This window comes from Parasteatoda tepidariorum, chromosome 1, assembly GCF_982258835.1.
Source record: "Parasteatoda tepidariorum strain Cologne lab strain chromosome 1, Ptep-v5.0, whole genome shotgun sequence".
NCBI lineage: Eukaryota > Metazoa > Arthropoda > Arachnida > Araneae > Theridiidae > Parasteatoda > Parasteatoda tepidariorum.
Window position 1 is genome coordinate 58129354 of NC_141755.1, and position 21226 is coordinate 58150579.

At 28.1% G+C, this 21226-nt stretch overlaps 1 protein-coding gene across 3 annotated transcripts in view; it reads left to right on the forward strand.

Moving 5' to 3' along the window:
- Hr39 (Nuclear hormone receptor FTZ-F1 beta) overlaps positions 1–19673 on the forward strand; it is an 88533-nt gene extending 68860 nt beyond the window's left edge. For all 3 annotated transcript variants that reach the window (XM_016075722.5, XM_016075721.5, XM_087165234.1), the window contains exons 3-10: positions 4113–4317; positions 7293–7570; positions 9189–9519; positions 10385–10783; positions 11830–12009; positions 13227–13477; positions 15682–15934; positions 18373–19673. In XM_016075722.5, the coding sequence (XP_015931208.1) occupies positions 4113–4317; positions 7293–7570; positions 9189–9519; positions 10385–10783; positions 11830–12009; positions 13227–13477; positions 15682–15934; positions 18373–18617 (2142 nt within the window). In that variant the 3' untranslated portion in view covers positions 18618–19673. The remainder of the gene's footprint in view (positions 1–4112; positions 4318–7292; positions 7571–9188; positions 9520–10384; positions 10784–11829; positions 12010–13226; positions 13478–15681; positions 15935–18372) is intronic.
- The last annotated feature ends 1553 nt before the right edge of the window (positions 19674–21226 follow it).

Here is a 21226-nt window from a genome sequence, read left to right on the forward strand (position 1 = left end):
TAAAAATGAAGTCTTCAGAAAATTTTAATCTAAAAATGTGATCTATTTTGATAATTTTAAGTTAGTTTATGTTAATTTTTTTAATTAATAGTAAATAATATCAATAAAAATCTAAAAATTAAAATCTCTCTTTTTTTTACATGTTTTAAAATTAAAATATTATTTATTTATTTTTTTTAAGGATTTTGAAAATAACTTTTTTTTAAAAAAAAATTTTTTTATGTCTGAAGGGATAAATTATGTGTTTAACCACTTCCCTACTATCCCGAGTAAACTCGGGCATTGGTTTCAATACGTTTTGTTTTATCACGTTTTTATTCGGCCGGAAGCAAAACCACAAATAATAATAATCTGCTGTGATTGGAAGTTTGCCAATTTTTGTTTGGGAGTTTTGCTATTTGTGGGACTGCAGACGTGTTTTGTGCAATTGTATATACGATGGTTGATAAATTTACATAAAAGAAAGAATTGAAAAAAAAAATGGCGTTTGCGAGCGAAAGTGAAAGTAATGCAGACGATTTTTCAGATTATGAAGATGTGAACATATACAAAGAGTAATATTTAATTTTTTTTTTATTTGCCCGAGATAATTTGGGATAGACTGATGATAAATTAAATATTTTTTACGCATAAAAAGATTATAATTTCAGCTTAGAACTTGTGTAATATGTTTTGTTTTAGTTCCTTGTATTTATTGATAAAATAAAAAAAATACGCTGATTTTTTTATTTTTTTTCCCAAAAAAATTGGTAAGGGAAGCGGTTAATAAATATACATTCCTACATGTAAAAATTTACTATAGGATTATCATTAGATACATATAAATTGCATAGTCATTTCCTTCTGGGTTCCATATTATTTATTCTTCAATTCGCGATCGCAACGAACTATAGGGGGCGTTGTTGTATGATGTTGTACGTCGTTAATGTAGCACGTAGCATTGCAACGTTCCTTCTTTATTGTGGCTAATTAAATTTAAAAAAGAAAAATGCTTGATATTCTTTCTTATGCAAACGAAAACAAAATGGTATCTCTTTTTATTACAGAAGGAATATCCAAAACACATCGGAAAAATATTTGTACATTAACAGAAAAAAATATGTATATTCTTATAAGAGTTAAAACCTAATGCCCGAAAAATAGTATTACTAAATTTAATGATATAACATGAAAGGCCCATTTAAACTTTACATTCTATAGTTTTAAGAATCATATTACTTCAAAAATTAAAATGAACAAAAAGTATACATAAGCCTCATTTTATGAAATTTAATTTTGTAAACAAAGTTTTTTGGCAACAATTTTTATCAAAAAATTTCAAGTTTCAATAAAAATCATTATTTAGAAACTAAGAAACGTAAAATAAAGAATGCTGACGAAACAAAAACAATTCTTTTTTGTCGCCATTTTTAGTGCTACAAAAATTCGTCTTTGGGATTTGCCAAAAACAAAACAAGATGCAATTGTATTTTTTTAGGAGGGAAATATTTTACCGAAAAAACGAAAATGTACCAATTCCGACAACATAAAACTTTATCTTGGTAAACGTACATTTTGGAAATGTTATTTCATTTGGAATCTTATTTATCAGATGATTGTTTTGAATCTATGCTAAACTCTATATCGGCTCATTTTCCACCGAAATCCGATTGACTATTTTGATTTTAAATAAAGTGTTTTATTTTATGAATTGTCGCAAAAATTTTAAGTGTAGATTAGCGGCACTTAAAAACCGCCAAATCTGTAGCGGCGGTGGCGTTAATACGTAAGTACCGAATTTTTATTCCATACTTTTCTGAATCATATTACTTCAAACATTGGAATATACAAGAAGTATACATAAACACATAATGTTATACCATTTAATTTTTCAAAAAAAGTATTTTGAGAACAATTTTTATCAAAAAATTATGAACTAAAAAACGGAAAATAAAGAATAGGATAAAAAAACGATTTTAAAAATTCTTTACATTGAAATAAAAACTTTCATATTGTTTCTTTTTTTATTATTCTTATAGTTCTTAATCAGACGTAAAAAACCATTCTGTAGAGAACCATCATCAAATGAAAAAAAAAATATTTACAGGCAAATTTTTTATTGTAAAAATCATTGCACTTACCTGATTTATAATTCCCGGAGAATTCCAAAATGATAAGTTCCTTGTTTGAAAACTTTATTCTCAAATAATAGATACATAGTTTATCCCTTCATTACTTTTAGATAACATACTACACAGCAAAATTTTATAATTGATATGAATTTGAATATGTAGCTAAAAACAGAATAGCTGAATTCTAGTTGAACTTATTCTTTCAAAACTAAAAAATACTTACAAAGAAAACGATTAAAATTAATTAAGAATCAGCACAAATGGCACTATTTCAAGTAACTTGGATAATTTGTTATTGTTGTTTTCCGAATTATATGGATACAGAAGTATATACTATTCTATAACGAAGAAGAATATGCTATAACTATTACAATTCTGTATGTTCTGAATTCATATTTATTCACTGGAATGACGAAAGCAATGTTGACTTCACTTTAATTCGCAATGAATTGAAGACAGAAGAAATGCATTTTACCTTAATACACACATCTGTAACAGTATCCGAAATCGGAAGTCATCAGTTGCAAGTTTGTTGATAATAGAAATTAAAAATTATTGAGGAATTTTTCTTCAAATGTTTGGCGTGTTCCTGAAAGATTTACTAATATTCTGGAGATTTTTTTCAAGTTCTTCGGCCTTTTCCTTAGGGAAATTTTGTTTCTTATTTGCTGCTAAAAAATGGCGTCTGATTCTGTCAATGATTTCGATGGAACTAAATGAAAACGTGATAAATTAATGTCTGATATTTACAGGCTCCCGCTAGACGGCGTACGCGAGCGTTGCGATCACGAATGTTAAATACAAATGCATGCATAAAATATAAGTATAAATATTAAAAATGAAAGAAACAAGAGTTGAACATGTTTTTTTTTTTTTATTTTATAAAATAATTATGAATAATCACAATATTAATTACTTTTATTACTATTCTGCCTTTTTTTTCTTTAAATCACTTAAAAATAAAAATAGATTAATTAAAAAAGGTAGGAATCAGATTGGGAAAAGATTTCTTCTTTCTTTTCTTTTACATCACAAGAAGATTAAAGGGGGAAGAAAATTTTCAATTCTGAAAATGTTCTCCCTAAATATCCAGAAGGAAATTATTTCAGGTGATTTATTTGTTATTTAATTTGCATGTTAGTCTAGAAAATAATAATGCGTTATCAAAAGTTGCAATATTGGCAATACATATTAAATTTTATTAGAATTTCTACAGTTTTGATTGCTAATTTTTTGCTAGAAATGGATTTTAAAATTCAATTTTGTTTCAATATTACAAAATTATTTTTTGCATAACTTTAAAAATTATTTTCCTTTACAGATTTTTTTTCCCCCTGAAAGAAAAAATTTAGTTGTGTTCAAACTTAATTCTGTAGTTATATATCCTATCTTTCAAAAGTTTTGCATTAATAAAAATATTTTTAAGTTTTAAAATATTAGCTGGAATGTATAAAAATTTCAAAAGTTATTAATTGGAAATATACTAAACAAGTATACATTTCCTTTCAACTATAGCCACATAAATTGAGACTAGAGTGTCTTGTAAACAAAATTCTATTTTCCTTGCTTCCCAACATAAGCAGAGAATTATATTAATGCCAGCTTCCTATTATGTGAATATAAATATTTTGAAATATTTTTTTCATTATATTCATTAAAATGTATTTTAGGGAACTTAGTTACCATTTAGTTTAAGTTTTAGTTACTTTAATAATTTTTTCAAAGCTACTGATAAGTTTTGGTAAAGTTTAACAGAATTTAAAAAATTCTTAAAAATTAAAATTTAGTAACTAATTACCATAAAATGAATTTTAGTGAATAAAAGAATACAAAAAATAGTCTGAAAACATTAATTATTGACCTAATAGGAATGTGGTATTTTTATCTCCATTGGTTTACATGGGAGATTGGAAACATAGAATCTGACTCCAGGATGCCCTTAACTTAAACATGTTCTATTGCCCAGTCATACCCACCTAAAAATAATATTTTTCTTTCTAGAATGAAAATAATGAAACGTGTGAAGTTTCTGAAAGTACCATAACTGTTCGAAATAGCCTTGGAAACTCTGACTCTTTATCTGGAAGTTCATCTGGACCTCACACCACCATAAGTCTTATTAAACCTGCCTCACCCTCACCATATACATCCCTCACTCCAACTAGTAACTCTAATGACCGTCCTGTAGCTCATAGTACTCTTTATGGTAGGTAACACTTTTGTTTCATAGATAAAAAAGAACTTTTAAAGATATATTAATAATTGACAAATCATGTGATTAAATACATATTTGTACTCTTTTATAGTAAATTTTCTGCACATGTACTGTGTTTTCGCCTAGCATGGTCTGGGCCGGAATTCAATTTCTCTTGCATAAGTCTGTGTGTTTGATCCAATTAGACTTTTCTCTGATTTTGTCTTTGTGGTTTGAAATTTGCTGTAATATGATTTCAGCCGGGATAGCCTGGCTGGTAGGGCACTGGGCCCATGTCCAAGAGTTTGTGTGTTTCCCGTGTAGTAAATGATGACTAATGCACATTAAATCTGTCGAGTCCCAAAGTTCTCCATGTTCCCATAACAAATCAATACTTATGGGGGTACTGATTCAGGAGTTTCCTTGTCTTCTGGATTGGTTAAAAATTACAAGGCTATAAGAGTTGAACATTAGTAGTCGTAAACCCAAAATTGGGTCGGCTGTTCAACGACCGATATAAAATGTAATAAAATTTCGGTGGAAGTGGAAGATCCCGAAAAGTCGATGCAGGTTTGGGTGGTTAGATAGTGCGAAGTGGAGGTGGAGTGATTACTACTATCATCTGTTCTTCAATCTAAACTGTAGTAGTATAGTGCAGAGGTTCCCAACTGGTGCTCTGCGGAACCCTTGTGTCAAGGGGGCTCCAAGAAATTAATTTTAATGATCGTTATGTATGTATCCAGTCAATAATATTATATTTAATATTTTAGTTATTTTTATTAAATTATTTAAGTACCATGCCTGTAAAAAAAAAAAGGAAAAATAGCTAATATTTTTTAAATATTTCCTCTATTAATATATTGAAAAAATTATTAAATATGCATTTATTGAAAATTGCATCAGTATTTATCATCATACTTTTCAATTCCAAATAAAGTAACCAAATTTAAGAATAAAAAAATTATGTTTCTCTTATGGCTAACCGTCCGTAGCCTTTATAACCACTCTTTTTTGAAAACTATAACTCAACGTACTTTTTTCATTTTTAGCCTAAGCATGCACCAAAAACAAATTCAGAACTAAACTAGATAAAAGTGAATTTTGAAGTTGATCTAAGCCCTTAAATCTTTAGTTTATTCGTTCTTTGGTATCAGATATACTTCTAAATTTTTTAACACCAAACAAGAAATTTGTTTAAAATTGTTGTTAAGAGCTCATATCTATGAAGCTAATGGTAGTTTTTGCATAATTTTCATTGTAATGAATGGGATGAAGGATCAAAGAAATTTTTTTTTATCGTATTGATGTTTTAAGAGCATGAAAACCATAACAAATACCAGAAATCATTGGCTATATGTATAGGTGATTACTCTTGATACCGTCATAATTATTACACTAATCATCACTCTAATAAGTAGATGAAGTTAAATTGACTTTTAAATCCTTTCATTAAAATTCTAATGAATTGAAGAAAAAAGTCATTATTTCTTTCAATCTAACACCTTTGAAATATTATTATTTTGTATTTTTAAGATTATTTTAAGAAATTACTTTACTTATGGAAAATCTTTTCTAAATTCAGATATCATAAATGTTTAATGATAAGTCAAACATTATAAAAGTTTTATAATTACCATTTGTTTTGTTAATCTCCATTTTTTAATACTTAAGGTAGTAAATTTTATTTTATTCTATTAATCTTGAAATTTTAATAGCATTATTATACTGAGTTAAATGTCATTTATTTTATTAGTATGTTGCAAATTTGACTGTGTTAGGTAATATATTTATCATAATTGTTTGATAAATAGCAACGTATCTGTTTAATGATACAGTATGAAAAGTTGTTAATGCCTAAAAGTTGTTGTAATCATGTTTTTAATATGAAATAATGGAATATAGTCTTTTTCCGTTTCATCTTATCAGGAGCAAAGTAAGAACATCTTTAAACAAGCTCCCATGGGTCAGGGAGAACAGGGAAATCCTGGAGTTGTCAGGAATTTTACTTTAACTTTAAAAAGCAGGGAAAGTTGCAATTTTTAACTAAAAATGTGAAAAATTCGTATATCATACCTGGAAAATAACCAGCCCTAGAATTGTCAATAACAAAAATCATAAATTTGATTTAAGTAATTCTAACATCTATTACAATTATTTTATGAAATTCCACCTTTTAGTGAAACTTTTCCATTTTCATTATATTATATGTTTTTCCTCACAAAATCTATTATTTGATATTACAAATTAAAAAAAAAAATTAAGTTTTCTGATGAAAAATACTGTGGTGTTGATGAAATATGGTATGGATTTTCATAAAAAATTTCCTGATATACCTGGAAAAATCAGGGAATTTTTTTCTAAAATTGAGTGGGAACCCTGCTTAAATTAAAAAATGTAAGATATGATTTAATTATTGTTTGCATTCAAAAACAGATATTAGAAGTCTTTCTAAAAGTGATACATTTGAGTTACCATTCACTATGAAAATTTGATTAATATAATACCAAGTAGCACTACTTCTTCTATTGACTTAAGGGTATGATGTAATAAAGCATTGTATATTTAACCCTAAATTCAAAAATATTCATTCCACACGAAACACATAAACACTTTCAACTTTTAAAGTGAAAAAGATAGAATATGAACTTCTAAGTGCCTTCCTAGTTTGTCTGAGGGATGTATTCTTCCATGCACCTTTATGAATCTATGGTAAAATTTGAAGAACAAGTAGTTGTCACAAAGGGAAAGCTTTAGTTATAACAAATGAAGATTTTACAATTGAGAATTAAAAATAGAATATATTTTAATAACAGAAAAAGAGTGAGGCATTATTTAAGTAAAATGTTGAGCATTGTTTAGAGATCAAATTTTGCCAAAGTTAATTAGTTATATGTTCTTGGAATATTATTTTACAATATCTTTATTAATATCATTTTTATGCATTTTTTTGTAATTGTGTTAATATTTTGGTGTATCTGTTTTTATAGAATCTCTTCTTGTGAATCATCAAAATTCCCTTCAAAGCCGAAATTTAATTGGTTATAGTGGTCCCTACAGTCAAACTCCCAGTCCTATCCTCACCCGTCCTACAAGCAGCTCTAGTTCTCGATCTTCCTATTCTCCGAGCCAAAGCCCACTTATGGGTAGATATGTTAGTAGTGCCTCCTCAATATATTCTCATACCCAGAGCCCAGTTCTTTCCCGGCATACCACAGGAAATAGTAGTGATGGATCAGCCTGCTCACCTACTGGAAGTCCTTTACAAGTAAATTAGAATTTTGATGTGATAATTAGCTTTTGAGTTATTCTCTGCATAATTTACATAAGCTTAAAACAATCAGGAGAATTATAATATTTTGCACTCATGTGTCTGAACATATACAAAATGTCTCACTTTGTTTAATTTTAAATTTAATTTTGAAGTATTAAATATACTGGTGTGTAAAATTTAAGAACAATTTTGAAAAATCAGTATATTACAAGTGAGAAGGGTTGAAACTCAAATTAAGGGTTCAACTGGAGACGAATATGATACTGTGTGCATGCAGCATGGCATAGTGTGATAGTGTTAGAAAGTTATAATATAAAGCATGCTGGAATATAATCTTAGTATTTCTGTGAAAGCTCTGTCCAGTAACGAATTCTGTACACAATATCTGGAATCCTTTACACAAAGTTGATTCTCTGGGATATTCAGAGAAGATCTAGGGTTACTGCAGAATCAAGGCAGCTGACAGCGTCTTTTCAGAAGCTTAAAAAGTATTTCAAGTGTCAGAAACAGCTGTCTAGGGGTTTAGTAATAATTTTCCACATGCAACCACGGTTTTTTACAATTAGTACATCATGCTACAGGCAAGACGAAACATATTACAGGAGAAATTTCTAGACACGTGCAGCATTTTGATGCCTGTGCTTGTAGCTTATCGTGCTTTGTACCCATAGTGTGACTTTTTAGATATTACATGTCTCTTTCTTGAAGTGTTATGAGGGAAAATTCTACGGCCAGTATTGTTGCTAGAGTAATATCTCTGTTATTGAATATTTTAAATCAATCTTTTGCAAGTTATAGTTTTCAAAATTTTCTTTGTATTTAAATTTTGTAGCAAAAATTATTGTATCTGCACTTTAGCAAGGAAAGAAATAAAAAGAAAATCTGTCTAGGGGTTTAGTAATAATTTTCCACATGCAACCACGGTTTTTTACAATTAGTACATCATGCTACAGGCAAGACGAAACATATTACAGGAGAAATTTCTAGACACGTGCAGCATTTTGATGCCTGTGCTTGTAGCTTATCGTGCTTTGTACCCATAGTGTGACTTTTTAGAAATTACATGTCTCTTTCTTGAAGTGCTATGAGGGAAAATTCTACGGCCAGTATTGTTGCTAGAGTAATATCTCTGTTATTGAATATTTTAAATCAATCTTTTGCAAGTTATAGTTTTCAAAATTTTCTTTGTATTTAAATTTTGTAGCAAAAATTATTGTATCTGCACTTTAGCAAGGAAAGAAATAAAAAGAAAATTTTTCTGTGTAAAAGTTTGACTTTTTTTTTATTTGTAAGTTATGGTCCCATTTGTTATTTATTTTTTTAAAAAAGAACCTTTGAATTTTTTATTAATTATTGGAAACCTTTGAAAATCATTAATTATTTGCCATCTAAATGTCTTATAATGATCTCGATGATTCCCATTTCTGAATCTATTACATTTGCTGATTCGTTTGTTGTATCCTTTTTTCTAAGATAAATCATTTGTTTTCAAATCATATGCTTATTTTATAAGATTTCTGTAATTGTTACAAATTAAAGTTAATTTTTTAATGCAGTATTACCTCAATTCTAATTTGTTTAAGCTTATTTTAAAACTTTTTGTTTCTTTCAGGGAAGGCACATCACTGTGGATGGGCCAATGTTTTCTCCTTCTCAGAGTCCCAATCAGACTAGGCGTAATGAGTTGGAGAGCTTTTCGCCTGCCCGCAGTCCGGGTCATATGGCATCATCACAATCTAGGCATCGTCCTTATAGCGTGTCTGTGTCTCCTGGTCTTCAGAAACCTGGCACCACCACACCTGATCAAGCATGTCTGCTTGATGGCTCCTCACCTGCACTTCCATCTTATCAGTATGTGTCTCAGGATCATCTTGCTTTAGAAACAAGGCTAAGCCAAATATCACCATTATCTCAACATCCAACACCTGAAGGAAGATCAACAAGTATGATACTTTTAAATCTGCTAAGTCTACATTCACATCGTAATCGTTTGAATCTAACAAAATATGACAAATCACAATATTCTGTATATTAAAAGCACATGTGCACATAACTATAGTGATTGTTTAAATATCAGAATTTCAGTGATTCAGAAATTATTTTATCAAAATTAAGTGTTTGAAAAATTATTATACACTACTCTTTAGCTTCCAATCTTATTTTGTAAGATATTCCAATGATAAAATATTATAATAATATTATTTAATCCATCACGTATTTTCTTATCTTTGAAAAAGTGTTTTCTTGTAAGTTTAAAGTAATTGAAATATATTGTAAAAGGAAAGAAAAAAAAATTTGACTCTGACGAAAGATCAACATGTGTGACACTTTTGAACCTGTTGCGCTCACTCTATAATAGTTAAACTTTGAATCTTGCAAAGTAGAAGGAATTACAATATTCTGCACATTAAAAGGTGCAAAGATGTTACATTGGGTGTGAGTGTTTAAATATTTCAGGAATATTTTATTAAGGGCTTAAAAATATGTCTAATTCTCTATTTTATGGTTTTTATTTTGTTTGTAAGATATTTAAGTGTAAAAATAATATAAAAATATATTTAAAAGAATTTATTTAAGTTATAAATTAGAACACTATTCAATCTTTCCTATTTTTATTCTTCAGAAATTGTTTTTAATTGCAAGTTCAAACATGCTATAATGACCACTAAGCAGGAGAGATTTAAAAATAAAATAATCAAGCCAATAATATCATTCACCTCTATTTCCTATCTGTAAAACTATAAAGAAGATTTTTGTATTTTGTTTATTGAATTAAAATTCCCTTCTTAATGATTATTATACTTTCAGCATCTAGTGCCTCAGTTCACTCCAGTGCCTCTGATGAATCCAACGCAAGTGATTTTTCAAGTCCGACACGAAGACCGTCCAGTGACAATCTTGAAGATACTAGACTGCAATTACTTGGTGATTTATCCCAAAATCCCTTAAATATAGGTGGAGCCCCAGGGATATCTCGTCAGCAGCTGTTGAGTGGACCTTGTCCCATATGTGGAGATCGCATTTCTGGCTTCCACTATGGGATCTTCTCATGTGAAAGTTGTAAAGGTTTTTTCAAACGCACAGTTCAAAATAAGAAGAATTATGTTTGTTTGAGGGGTGCCAATTGCCATGTTTCTATAAGCACAAGAAAAAAATGTCCTGCATGTAGATTCAATAAATGTCTTCGTATGGGTATGAAATTAGAAGGTAATGTGTAACTAAATTTATATGTATTGTTTAATAAATGTTATTGAACTTAATAAGAGACTATTATAACATCATAGGATGCTCCATTTTTATAGTTATCCACTATTCCTATTTCATTTTTAGGCGAATACTTAATCTACTTTAGCCTGCTAACTGCTATAATGACTATAATAAATGCATAGAAATCTTAGCAACCTAACCAAACTTTAAAGTGGGAATGAAATAGTTTAAAATTTAAATTTCCAAACATTTAAATATAATACCATCAGATTACATGTTGTGTTTTAAAGTGGCCTGATGATCTACATGAGATATTTTGAATGTATTATTAAGGACTTTGTTGCTCATAGTTTCTATTTTAAAAGGAGGCAAAAAATATTTAACAATGAATAAGGGGAAAATATGCTATATGCATGAATTAAATGATCAAAATAAAAAAAATATTTAATCTTTAACCCACTTAGCTTTGTTTCTCATTTTAAAATGTTTATAATTTAATCAAAGTTTAAATTCATTGATAAGGAGGGTTTCATCCTGAGAATAAGGAAAGTGAGAGAAGACTAAGTGTAGTAAATAATCAAGTGTAAATTTTTCACTTATAATTTTCTATTGTATTACAAAATAATTAAAAATTCCTAATCTATTTAAATAATGAAGTAAAAAAATTTCCTGCCAAGATTAATTTTGAATAATTGATTTTTTAAATTAAAATGTTTTTTGATCTTAATTAATTTTTTATTTGATGTTTAATTGGTCTCTTGGTTATACAATTCATAAGATCGATAAATGAAAATAACTATGGTTTCACTTAAGCAGTGATTATTTAGTTATAGTTATAAATTTTTCAATTTTAGTATTGTGATTAAATAATACTAAGTATTTATACATTTAATCAGATCTTTGATTGGTGAAAGTAATAAAAAAAATAATAAAGGAAATAAATCTAGTTTAAATTTTAAAAAATATATATTTTTTTAAATTGATTTTTATCAACTCTGAAATTGTTATTTCTATGTAATGATATCTTATAAATTTGTTACCCTTAGCTATTCGAGAAGATCGGACTAGAGGCGGCCGTAGCACATATCAGTGTTCATACACTTTACCTGCTACACCACTTGGTGATGATCGTGTGCCTTTCATGGGTGATATCAGTATTTCTCCATCTTCACTTCCTAGTGATTGCCATAGCAAACAAGATATATCTTCCTCTAGGTCTTCCAAAGGTTTGTTTTTTTTTTGATAAAATGATTTTTTGTTAATTTACTGCACTTTCTATAAATAAAAACAAAGCAATCCCCATTCTTCTTCCGGTGCTACATTGAGTATTGGACTCATAATTTTCAAAAATATTTTTATAGGGGACAAACTAAATGTTAATTCAGGGTGTGCAGCGTTTTTAAAAAGTGCTTAAAGGTGCTTATTTTCGATTTTCGTTTTTTAAAAGCTCTTAAAGGTGCTTTTTTCATTTGGTGTTTTTAAAAAGTGCTTAATTTTCCCATTTTCAAAATGAGATTTTTCCTTTACTATGTTGATTTTCTCTTTAAATTATGCAAAAAGACACAGTTCATGTTGTTCTATTCAACATTTTTCAAAATTATTTCAACCCCTATCTATTTTGCCGTATTGTCAGTCCGTAGGCTATAAAAACGCCATTCGTTTTACACGATTCAAAATTTCATGATTTTTAACAATTGTCAAAAACTTTGCCAAAAAGTTTTTTTTTAGACATGACGGTTTAAACAAGATAAAACTTAATTGTCAAAAACTTTCCAACTCTGCCTAATTATGATATTTTTTTAAAGTGCTAAAAAATATTATTTGAGTGCTTGAAAAGTGCTTAAAAGGTGCTTATTTTTTGTTGAATAATTTGTAAATGAAAGGAAAATAAGTATAATAATGAAAAAATAGCCCACCACCCTTATAAGAAGGAATTGGTTAAAATCATAATATTTCAATTTCTTTTTTTAAATGCTGTAATCTTGAAATACAATATCAGATTGAAAAAAAATTATTAATATGTTATTTTGTTTATTTATGATTAAATTAATTTAATTTACACTTAGCATGCTACTTAGTAAAAGAAGTTAAAACTTCTTTTTTTCTTCTTCTTAATTTTATTTCATCCACCAGTGCGCAGCATATGGCCCAGCAGATCTCATCAAAATCTAAAAATAAGAATTAAGATTGAAGTTTGCCACTAATTTATTACATGTCTCTTTAGCTTACAAGTTATGTATATAAAATATGAAAATATTAATATTATGTGATTTTATTTTATATTTAATAACGCCCATTGAACAACTGACCCAAAATATTTTGTGATGGAATATTATTTTGTGATTTAACCAAGGGCTATTTATTTAGGTATTATTTTGTACTTAAATGTTTTTTGTCTCTCAAACCAACATTGTCTAATATTTTGTTGTTTTTATTTATTTAGAGTCAGCTGGTGCCAATTCTCCAGATGAACAAAATCAACCAATCGTCCCACCTCTTATTCAAGATATTCTTTCTGTTGAGCATCTGTGGCATTATACAGATAAAGAACCATCAAAATCTTCTAATCAAACTCCTTGTAAATTATCTGATGGTGATCAAGATTTCTTAAGTAATTTATGTAATATTGCCGATAATAGACTGTATAAAATTGTCAAGTGGTGCAAAAGTTTACCATTGTTTCGAGAAATAGGAGTAAGTCTATTCCTTATTTTCAAATAATATTTCTTAACACAATTCATAATACAGTCAATTCGCTATAACTCGAAGTACGATAACTCGAATATTACTATAACTCGATTTTTTTATGAGGTCCCGACCCGTTTATCTTCAATTTCATGTTAATTATTCTCGATTACTCGAATTTTACTCCCTTTAACTCGATTTTTTTGGATCTTTTAAAGCAAGAAAAAAAACCTAGGAGCTGATATCTTGCCCCTTCCTTTGCAACACACACACAATGTCTTTCGCGCTCTTCATGGAGAAGATAAAGCTGTCCCTCTTGAAGTATGTGAACAGTGGTTAAGTGAAACGTTACCAAATTTACTTCAAGGATACAGTTAAAATGATGTTTTCAATATTGATGAAATGTGTTTATTTTTTTAATGTCTTCCAAATAAGACTATGATGTTTAAGGATGAAAACTGCTCAGGTGGTAAAATGAGCAAGGAACGTTTGACTGTCCTAGTTGGAGGAAATGAGTCTGGGACAGAGAAATTGCCCTTACTTGTTATCGGAAAAAAAGCGAAATCCCCGATGTTTCAAGAATGTAAAAACGTATCCTTTGGATTACAAGTCTAACAAAAAGTTTTGGATGACATCAGTTTTATTTGAAAACTATGTAAGAAGATTGGATCGGAAATTATTCGCTAAAAAAAGAAAAGTGATATTCTTTATGGATAAATGCACAGCACATAGTGATCAACCTAATTTGAAAGCAGTAAACTTGCAGTTTCTCCCGCCAAACACAACAGCAAAGTTGAAAAGAATGTAAAAACGTATCCTTTGGATTACAAGTCTAACAAAAAGTTTTGGATGACATCAGTTTTATTTGAAAACTATGTAAGAAGATTGGATCGGAAATTATTCGCTAAAAAAAGAAAAGTGATATTCTTTATGGATAAATGCACAGCACATAGTGATCAACCTAATTTGAAAGCAGTAAACTTGCAGTTTCTCCCGCCAAACACAACAGCAAAGTTGCAACCGATGGACCAGGGTATCATAAAGTGCTTCAAACAGTCTTATCGTAAATGGCTTGTCAGAAAAATGATTAATAAGCATTAATTAAATAATCCGACAATATTTTGAAAGTCCAAAACCGAAACTAACGGTAAGTCGAACTTACGATATGTCGAAGTTTGTCGTCAGTCCCATCAGATTCGAGTTATCGCGAATTCACTGTATATGTTCTTTTTCTGTATTTTTTGCACAGTTTAATTAATATGATTGTAATCCAATTAACAATTCAGTAATCACATAATTTTAAAATGGTGAACCAAGGGATTCTATACAATGTTTAATTTCCTTTGGAAATTAGTGAAACACCTTAATTAAAAATATTCTGAATTAAAAAATATTAAACTAAATTACAATTATAAGCACAGAATATTAAATATTCAGAATTGTCTCTTATTAAAAACTATTTCCACATAATAGTTAATTACATTTCAAAACAACTAACAGAAGAGTCTTAAATAAAGTTTAGTTACTGAGTAGAATATATTTAGAGAATTTTTTTTTAATTTAATGTATATTTTATTTAACCCTTTAACTTAGCAATTATTTCTTCAAACTTTTAAGTTAATGGATTAATATATTAATTCCTTTATATGTTAATATTATAGTTTAATTTGGAAAACATGTTGAAATTTTTTTTCTTCTACAAATTAGTAATGATTCCCTTAAGGAACCTTGCCTGTAAGTGAGAAAAACTGGATGTATAACAATTCATTTTTAGCTTGTTTTGGAGAGAACTAATAATTCTACGATTGTCATGGTTTATTAATCTATAAAATATTTACAGGAATGTTGCTTGCCAGTAAAATATTATACTCCTGCCACAAACAAGCTAAATATTAAAGGATATTTTTTAGTCTTCTTATTTTTTTAGAATAACTCACTGTGGGAGTTTTTCTTATGATGATGAATCGATGGCAGATGTCTTAACCTTTTTAGAAAACTCAATTTAATTTATAAGTCTCATCCTCTTTAGCAAACAGTTGCAACTTTGTATAGTATAAAAAGAACAATAATTGTTTATATGTTACCATCAATTATGCTTAAAATCTTGTTCTCCATTTTGATTTTTTCTATTTGATAAGTAAAAAAGAAACATATAAAACTGATGAATTATTATCTATTTTAACACTATTTTATTAATTTGCTCCTTTTTTTAGATGGATGATCAAATTGCTCTTTTAATTAATTCATGGTGTGAACTATTGCTGCTCAGTTGCTGTTACAGATCTATGTCAACACCAAATGAAATACGAATTTCCCATGAAAAATCTGTCACCATGGCACAAGCTCAAGCTATGGGCTTAAGTCCTGTTATTGATCGTATGTTTAACTTAACTGAACACTTAAGACGGTTACAAGTAGATCAATATGAATATGTATCATTGAAAGTTATCATTCTATTGACATCTGGTAAGAATTTTTTTTTCTTCAAAAAACTTTAAAATAGAAGTTTAAAATAAAATACCTAATATTTTTTTATATTTCTTATTTTTTTAGTGTTTTAGCATTGTTTCTATTTATAATTTCTAGCTTGATTTATAAATATGCAGTGTAGTGAATGGAGTTTTATATGCATAGTACATTGAATTTCACTAAACTGATACATTTTTTATTGAAAATATTGCTGAGGAGGATCGTGTATTTTAAATATTTTTCCTTTAAATTTTGAGCATTTATTGTAGAATTTTTTCCATTTAAATGAGAATAATATAGACTCTTGTAATCTCTAATCTTTAACTCGTGTTTAACCTGCCATTTCTTTCTACTTCATGGTTTACTATTAAGAATCTGAGATTTCAAAACAAGAAAACTGGTGAATCTGTAATTAAAATGCCAGAAGAATTTTTGTTGTGCTCATGCATATTCATTGGAATTAATGAATTTTTTTAAAGATTTTTTATTTAGAATAATTACTTAGAAATAGAGAAGCATTCTGCTCTTTAAATGAACAAAACAAACAGTTACTTTTAGCCATCCAAGTCGAGCAATATATAGAGCATTTTAAAACAAGTCATGGCGCAACCCAATCTCGTGGACAAAGTATTTTGTTTTACTTGATTCGTGTAATGAGAATATAACACGGTTATTGCCATACGATCTTCTATAAGCATTGATGTCCTAGGCTCTATGCTTAATCCATTGTAAGGATGTAAACAGTTAGAATTAAAGAATGTGAATGATATTATTACTTAAAACTTCGAGTTTTACAAACCCTACAAATAGTTTTTTGGTAACAACGCTTACATCTTACTCATGTATTGATGGGATGAGCAAAAAGTTAAAAAGCTGCTTTTGTTTATTTAAATAAACAATATTAATAGTGAAAATAGTGACATTTGAATAGTGACAATGAATAGTGACAATGAAAATAGTGACATTTGAATCACACCTAATTTTTTTTCCCTTTACTTACTAAAATTTAAATACATTTCTCATATGGAAATATATTTCGTTGTTTTGGTGAATCCTTTTAGGTCAAAACTAATGAAGTATGCCTTATATTGCTTATGAATAAAGCAAAAAAAAACATGAATTAACTTAAACAATAACACAAAATCAGACATACTATTAATTTCCTTCTACATACAAAATAGAACCTTTCACACAATAAACAAGATGCAATAAGGAAAAAATGGTATAATCAATAGAGATAGAGGATCAAGCTGAAGCAAAATAATAAAAGAAGGGATATCAGTATAATATGTGTGAACCCTAGGAATACATGATACAAAAATTAAAATAAATGTACTATTATTAAGAAACAATGGGATGATAAAAAGATCGTTATTAAAATTTTCAAAATATGGAACAATTCTCAGAAGTCATAGTCAGTAGCTGAAAAACATTGTTAATTTTAGCAGATGAAAATTCGAACCTGTGATTAGGGTTTGAAGTATGTTTGGCAGTTGAAGATCGCTTAATAAATTGATTTTTGACACGTCTTTCATGTTCTTGAAGTGGAAGTTTAAGGATGCGTAAATAACGTTAAAGCACAAATGAACGTTCATCAATGGACCTACTATAGTTTCAGTTTAATAACAGGGTTGCCACTCCACAGGGAAAACTAGAAAAATACAGGGAATTTAAAAATCACCTAAAATAACAAGGAAAATACAGGGAATTTTGATTTTTTTCTTTACAAACTGGGAAAATACAGGGAATTTTGTTTTTTTTTATTTTGATCTTTTAAAAAATGGTGACCACTCAAAGCGTAAGCTATGGGATATTTAACCATGATATTTCAGCTATACTAAACTATTTCATTTACCATAGCATTATTTAAGTATGCTCAGCTGTTTTTCCAGCAATTGAAACTGATAAATATAGTTAGCCCAATATTGCTCACAGAAGAGCACAGTAATTGTTGTTTCCTCTTAATATATTGCATATAACATGTAAAGGGAAAACACAAGGAATTTTTTTTCCAGATTTGAGTGGCAACCCTGAATAAACAAAAACCTTTCTCAGTGTTAAAACCTCAAATGAATGAGTTTGTTCAATATCTGCAAGACCATATTCACAAGAAGTTAAACAAATACTCCAGCTATCGATATCAAAAATAGAGTGTTTAAGGTTGGTTCCAACCTTGAATCCTTTTAACTTGTATACTTCTAAAATTATTAAATAAAGTTGTAAGCTGAATTGAGTCTTTCATTTTTTTCTTTTCTTTTTTTAATTTTGTCCTGAATTTCGGTACATACTTTGGTACTACTTAAATTTATAAATTATTAGAACTAGTAAATTATTTTTTATGCTTAGAATATAGTATTTAATTTATTCAGATGCAAAATTTATCCGTGTATCGTGATAGTACATAAATTTGTGTAATTATTTTTATTTCATTTCAGATGCTCATGGCTTAAAAGAACCTGACAAAGTTCGGGCTTGTCAAAAAGAAGTTCTTGAAGCTCTGCAAAATTATACCGCTTCTCATTATCCACATCAACCAAGCAAGTTTGGTGAACTATTGCTTAGACTTCCTGAGCTTGAGCGAGCCTGCCAAGTCGGCAAGGACTCATTGACCACAAAACAAAGAACTGGTGATATGCCCAGCTTCAACCTTCTCATGGAACTCCTTCGTGGGGATCATTGATTGTTTCATCTTGAACTGTTGCTTCATTGCAATTTTTTTTAATAAATTCGTTGTACCGGTGACATACTCTTTCATTTGCTGTTGCCCAAAGATGGTGAATAGATACTTTGAACTATTGAGCAAAGTTTTAATAAAAGGAGCATAGCTGCTAACTTTTTCTTTTGTTTCCAGATGTTATATCGAATTTAACATTAGAAATTATAATTATTTCGACTTTTGAGCAATTTACGGATTAATTAATTATGTATTCAATCATTTATATAAATGTTATGAAACAGTAAGGATATAAGTTTCTGCACCTAATAATTTGCTAAGAAATAAAATATTTTTAAAAAAGATCACTAATAACTATTAAGAAACTTTAACTGTGTTATGAAAATTTATAATAATTGAATTTCAAAGGTTTTGTTGTTATAAAATGTTTTTATTACAGTGTCATGGTGAAAAATGTCCTTTTTAAAATAGCCACCAGTCATTTAAGTTAAAATAGGATTAAATTTTAAAAAAAATATATCTGTGACAAAATTGATAATTTCTTGTTTATGTTATGCATCACTATTAAGATGTTGCTCTTCAATTTCAATCCACAGTATATCTCAAGGCAACCAGATGATTAGTATGTAGTGCTATGCAAGACTGGTGCTATTGGGTCTACAACATTCTTGGTGCCAATTTTGTATATGTGTAAATGTTGATTTTTTTTAGACATTTTTCATTTTAATTGCCAAAATATTTTGTTATATCAATTAGTGCTTTGTTGATTGTTTTTATTTTGGTAGAAACAAAATTATCAAAATAAATAATTGTTGATTCTTCTTTTCTACACTTCGTTTGGAAAAACCTTATTTTGGTTGCTAATTGCCTTTGAAAAGAAAAGTTTTGAGACAATTAAATTTTATAATTGAATAATTTATCCTGAACACCCTTAAGACAAATATTCACTCTGTAATTAGACTAACATTTATTTTTATTGTCTATTCTGAACTTGATTTGGTGTTGGATTTAGTTGTTTTTCTGCGCAGAAAAATAGTTTTTCTTCATATTTTTGGATAAAAATACTTATAGAAAAGTTCTTTTGTACAAATGTGCCCAAATAACTTAAAGTTAGTTGAGACCTATAATCCTTATTAAAATAACACTGAAAACTATATATTTGTTTTTAACCACTTTACTAAGACAATTACAGAAGTTATTTATTAACTATTTAAAGAAGTTAGTATAACAATTAAAGAAGCTATTAATTAACTGAAATTTTCAATTACCCTTATAGCTTGTAATTGATTTCATATTAAAATGGGTTTTTATTGCTGGTGACATCTTTTTGTCTAAAGTTACATTATTTCAAATTTTTATATTTTATTATATCACGTTTATAGAAAAATTTTATGTTGATTAAAATTTATTTTAACTCATCAAACTTTCCTCTTTGCATTGTATCATAATCTAGTTGAACTAAAAATACTATATATTTTTGATTGATTTTTTTCATAGTAACACTATTTTGAAAGATTAATTTTAAAGTAAAATTCTTTTATGTGAATCAAATTTTTGCAATTAGTTTTATTTCTAATTATTTGGGGATTTTATATATATATATATATATACTATTGGATTCAGTTTCAAGACTCTTCTATTCAAAGACAAATAGTAGAATAAATTGTTAATAAAACCTTGAAATTGTACTGTTATAAATTAGTTATTAGATTTATACCTGTTTATTGTATCACATAATTGTTAAAATGACAAACTTATTTTAAGTCTTCTATTTCTGTTACTTTTTAGTTAAATAACTTACTCTGTGTCAGCTTCAAATGTTTGTTATTTATAACAATATCTGTTTTGAAAACATTCCAAAACTTGATGTGCTCTCACATTCCTTTTCTATTTACATATTTTTTTTTTTACAATGTGTAACCAGCTTTTTATGTGCACTTATGCTTTTAGTAGGATGTATTAAAGATGTTATGTCATAATTGTAAAACATTTTTTTATTGCATCAATATGTGTATTGGAAACAAATATCGATTGTTAGTGTATCACTACTACTGTTTCGACTTGCACCAATCACTGCCTCATTCGTTTATTATTCATTTATCTGTTTCTTTTATACCTTTCAAAAGTTTTTATTTATTCTCCAAATTTGAATAATTATTATTTTATTAAAAAAGAACATTTGAAGTAGGCTTAAAAAAAAATCATATACCGGTATGAGCCAAAATTCAGTGCTTTAATTATACATCAGAAAAAGTGGGACATTTAAACAAAGATTTGTTGCTTAACTTCTAATTATAATAACTAATAGTTAATTTTCATAGATATGCTTATTAACTCCATGAGACATATTAGATCAGGAAATCTGCCAATAGGATTTTCACTTTCAATTTTTATTTAATTGAATGTATTAAAAGCATTAAATTTTCTGGATTCGTTACCAACACTATACAATCTTCCGATATTGGACAGTATTTTTTTTTTCTTACAATTTGTGGTAAACTATCGATTATTGAAAATTGGTGTAAAACCTGAACAAAATTTTTCTTTAAATAAAAAAGTATCTTTTTATTAGCTTAATTTAGTTGATAATTTTTTTTAAAAAAAGAATTCGATAC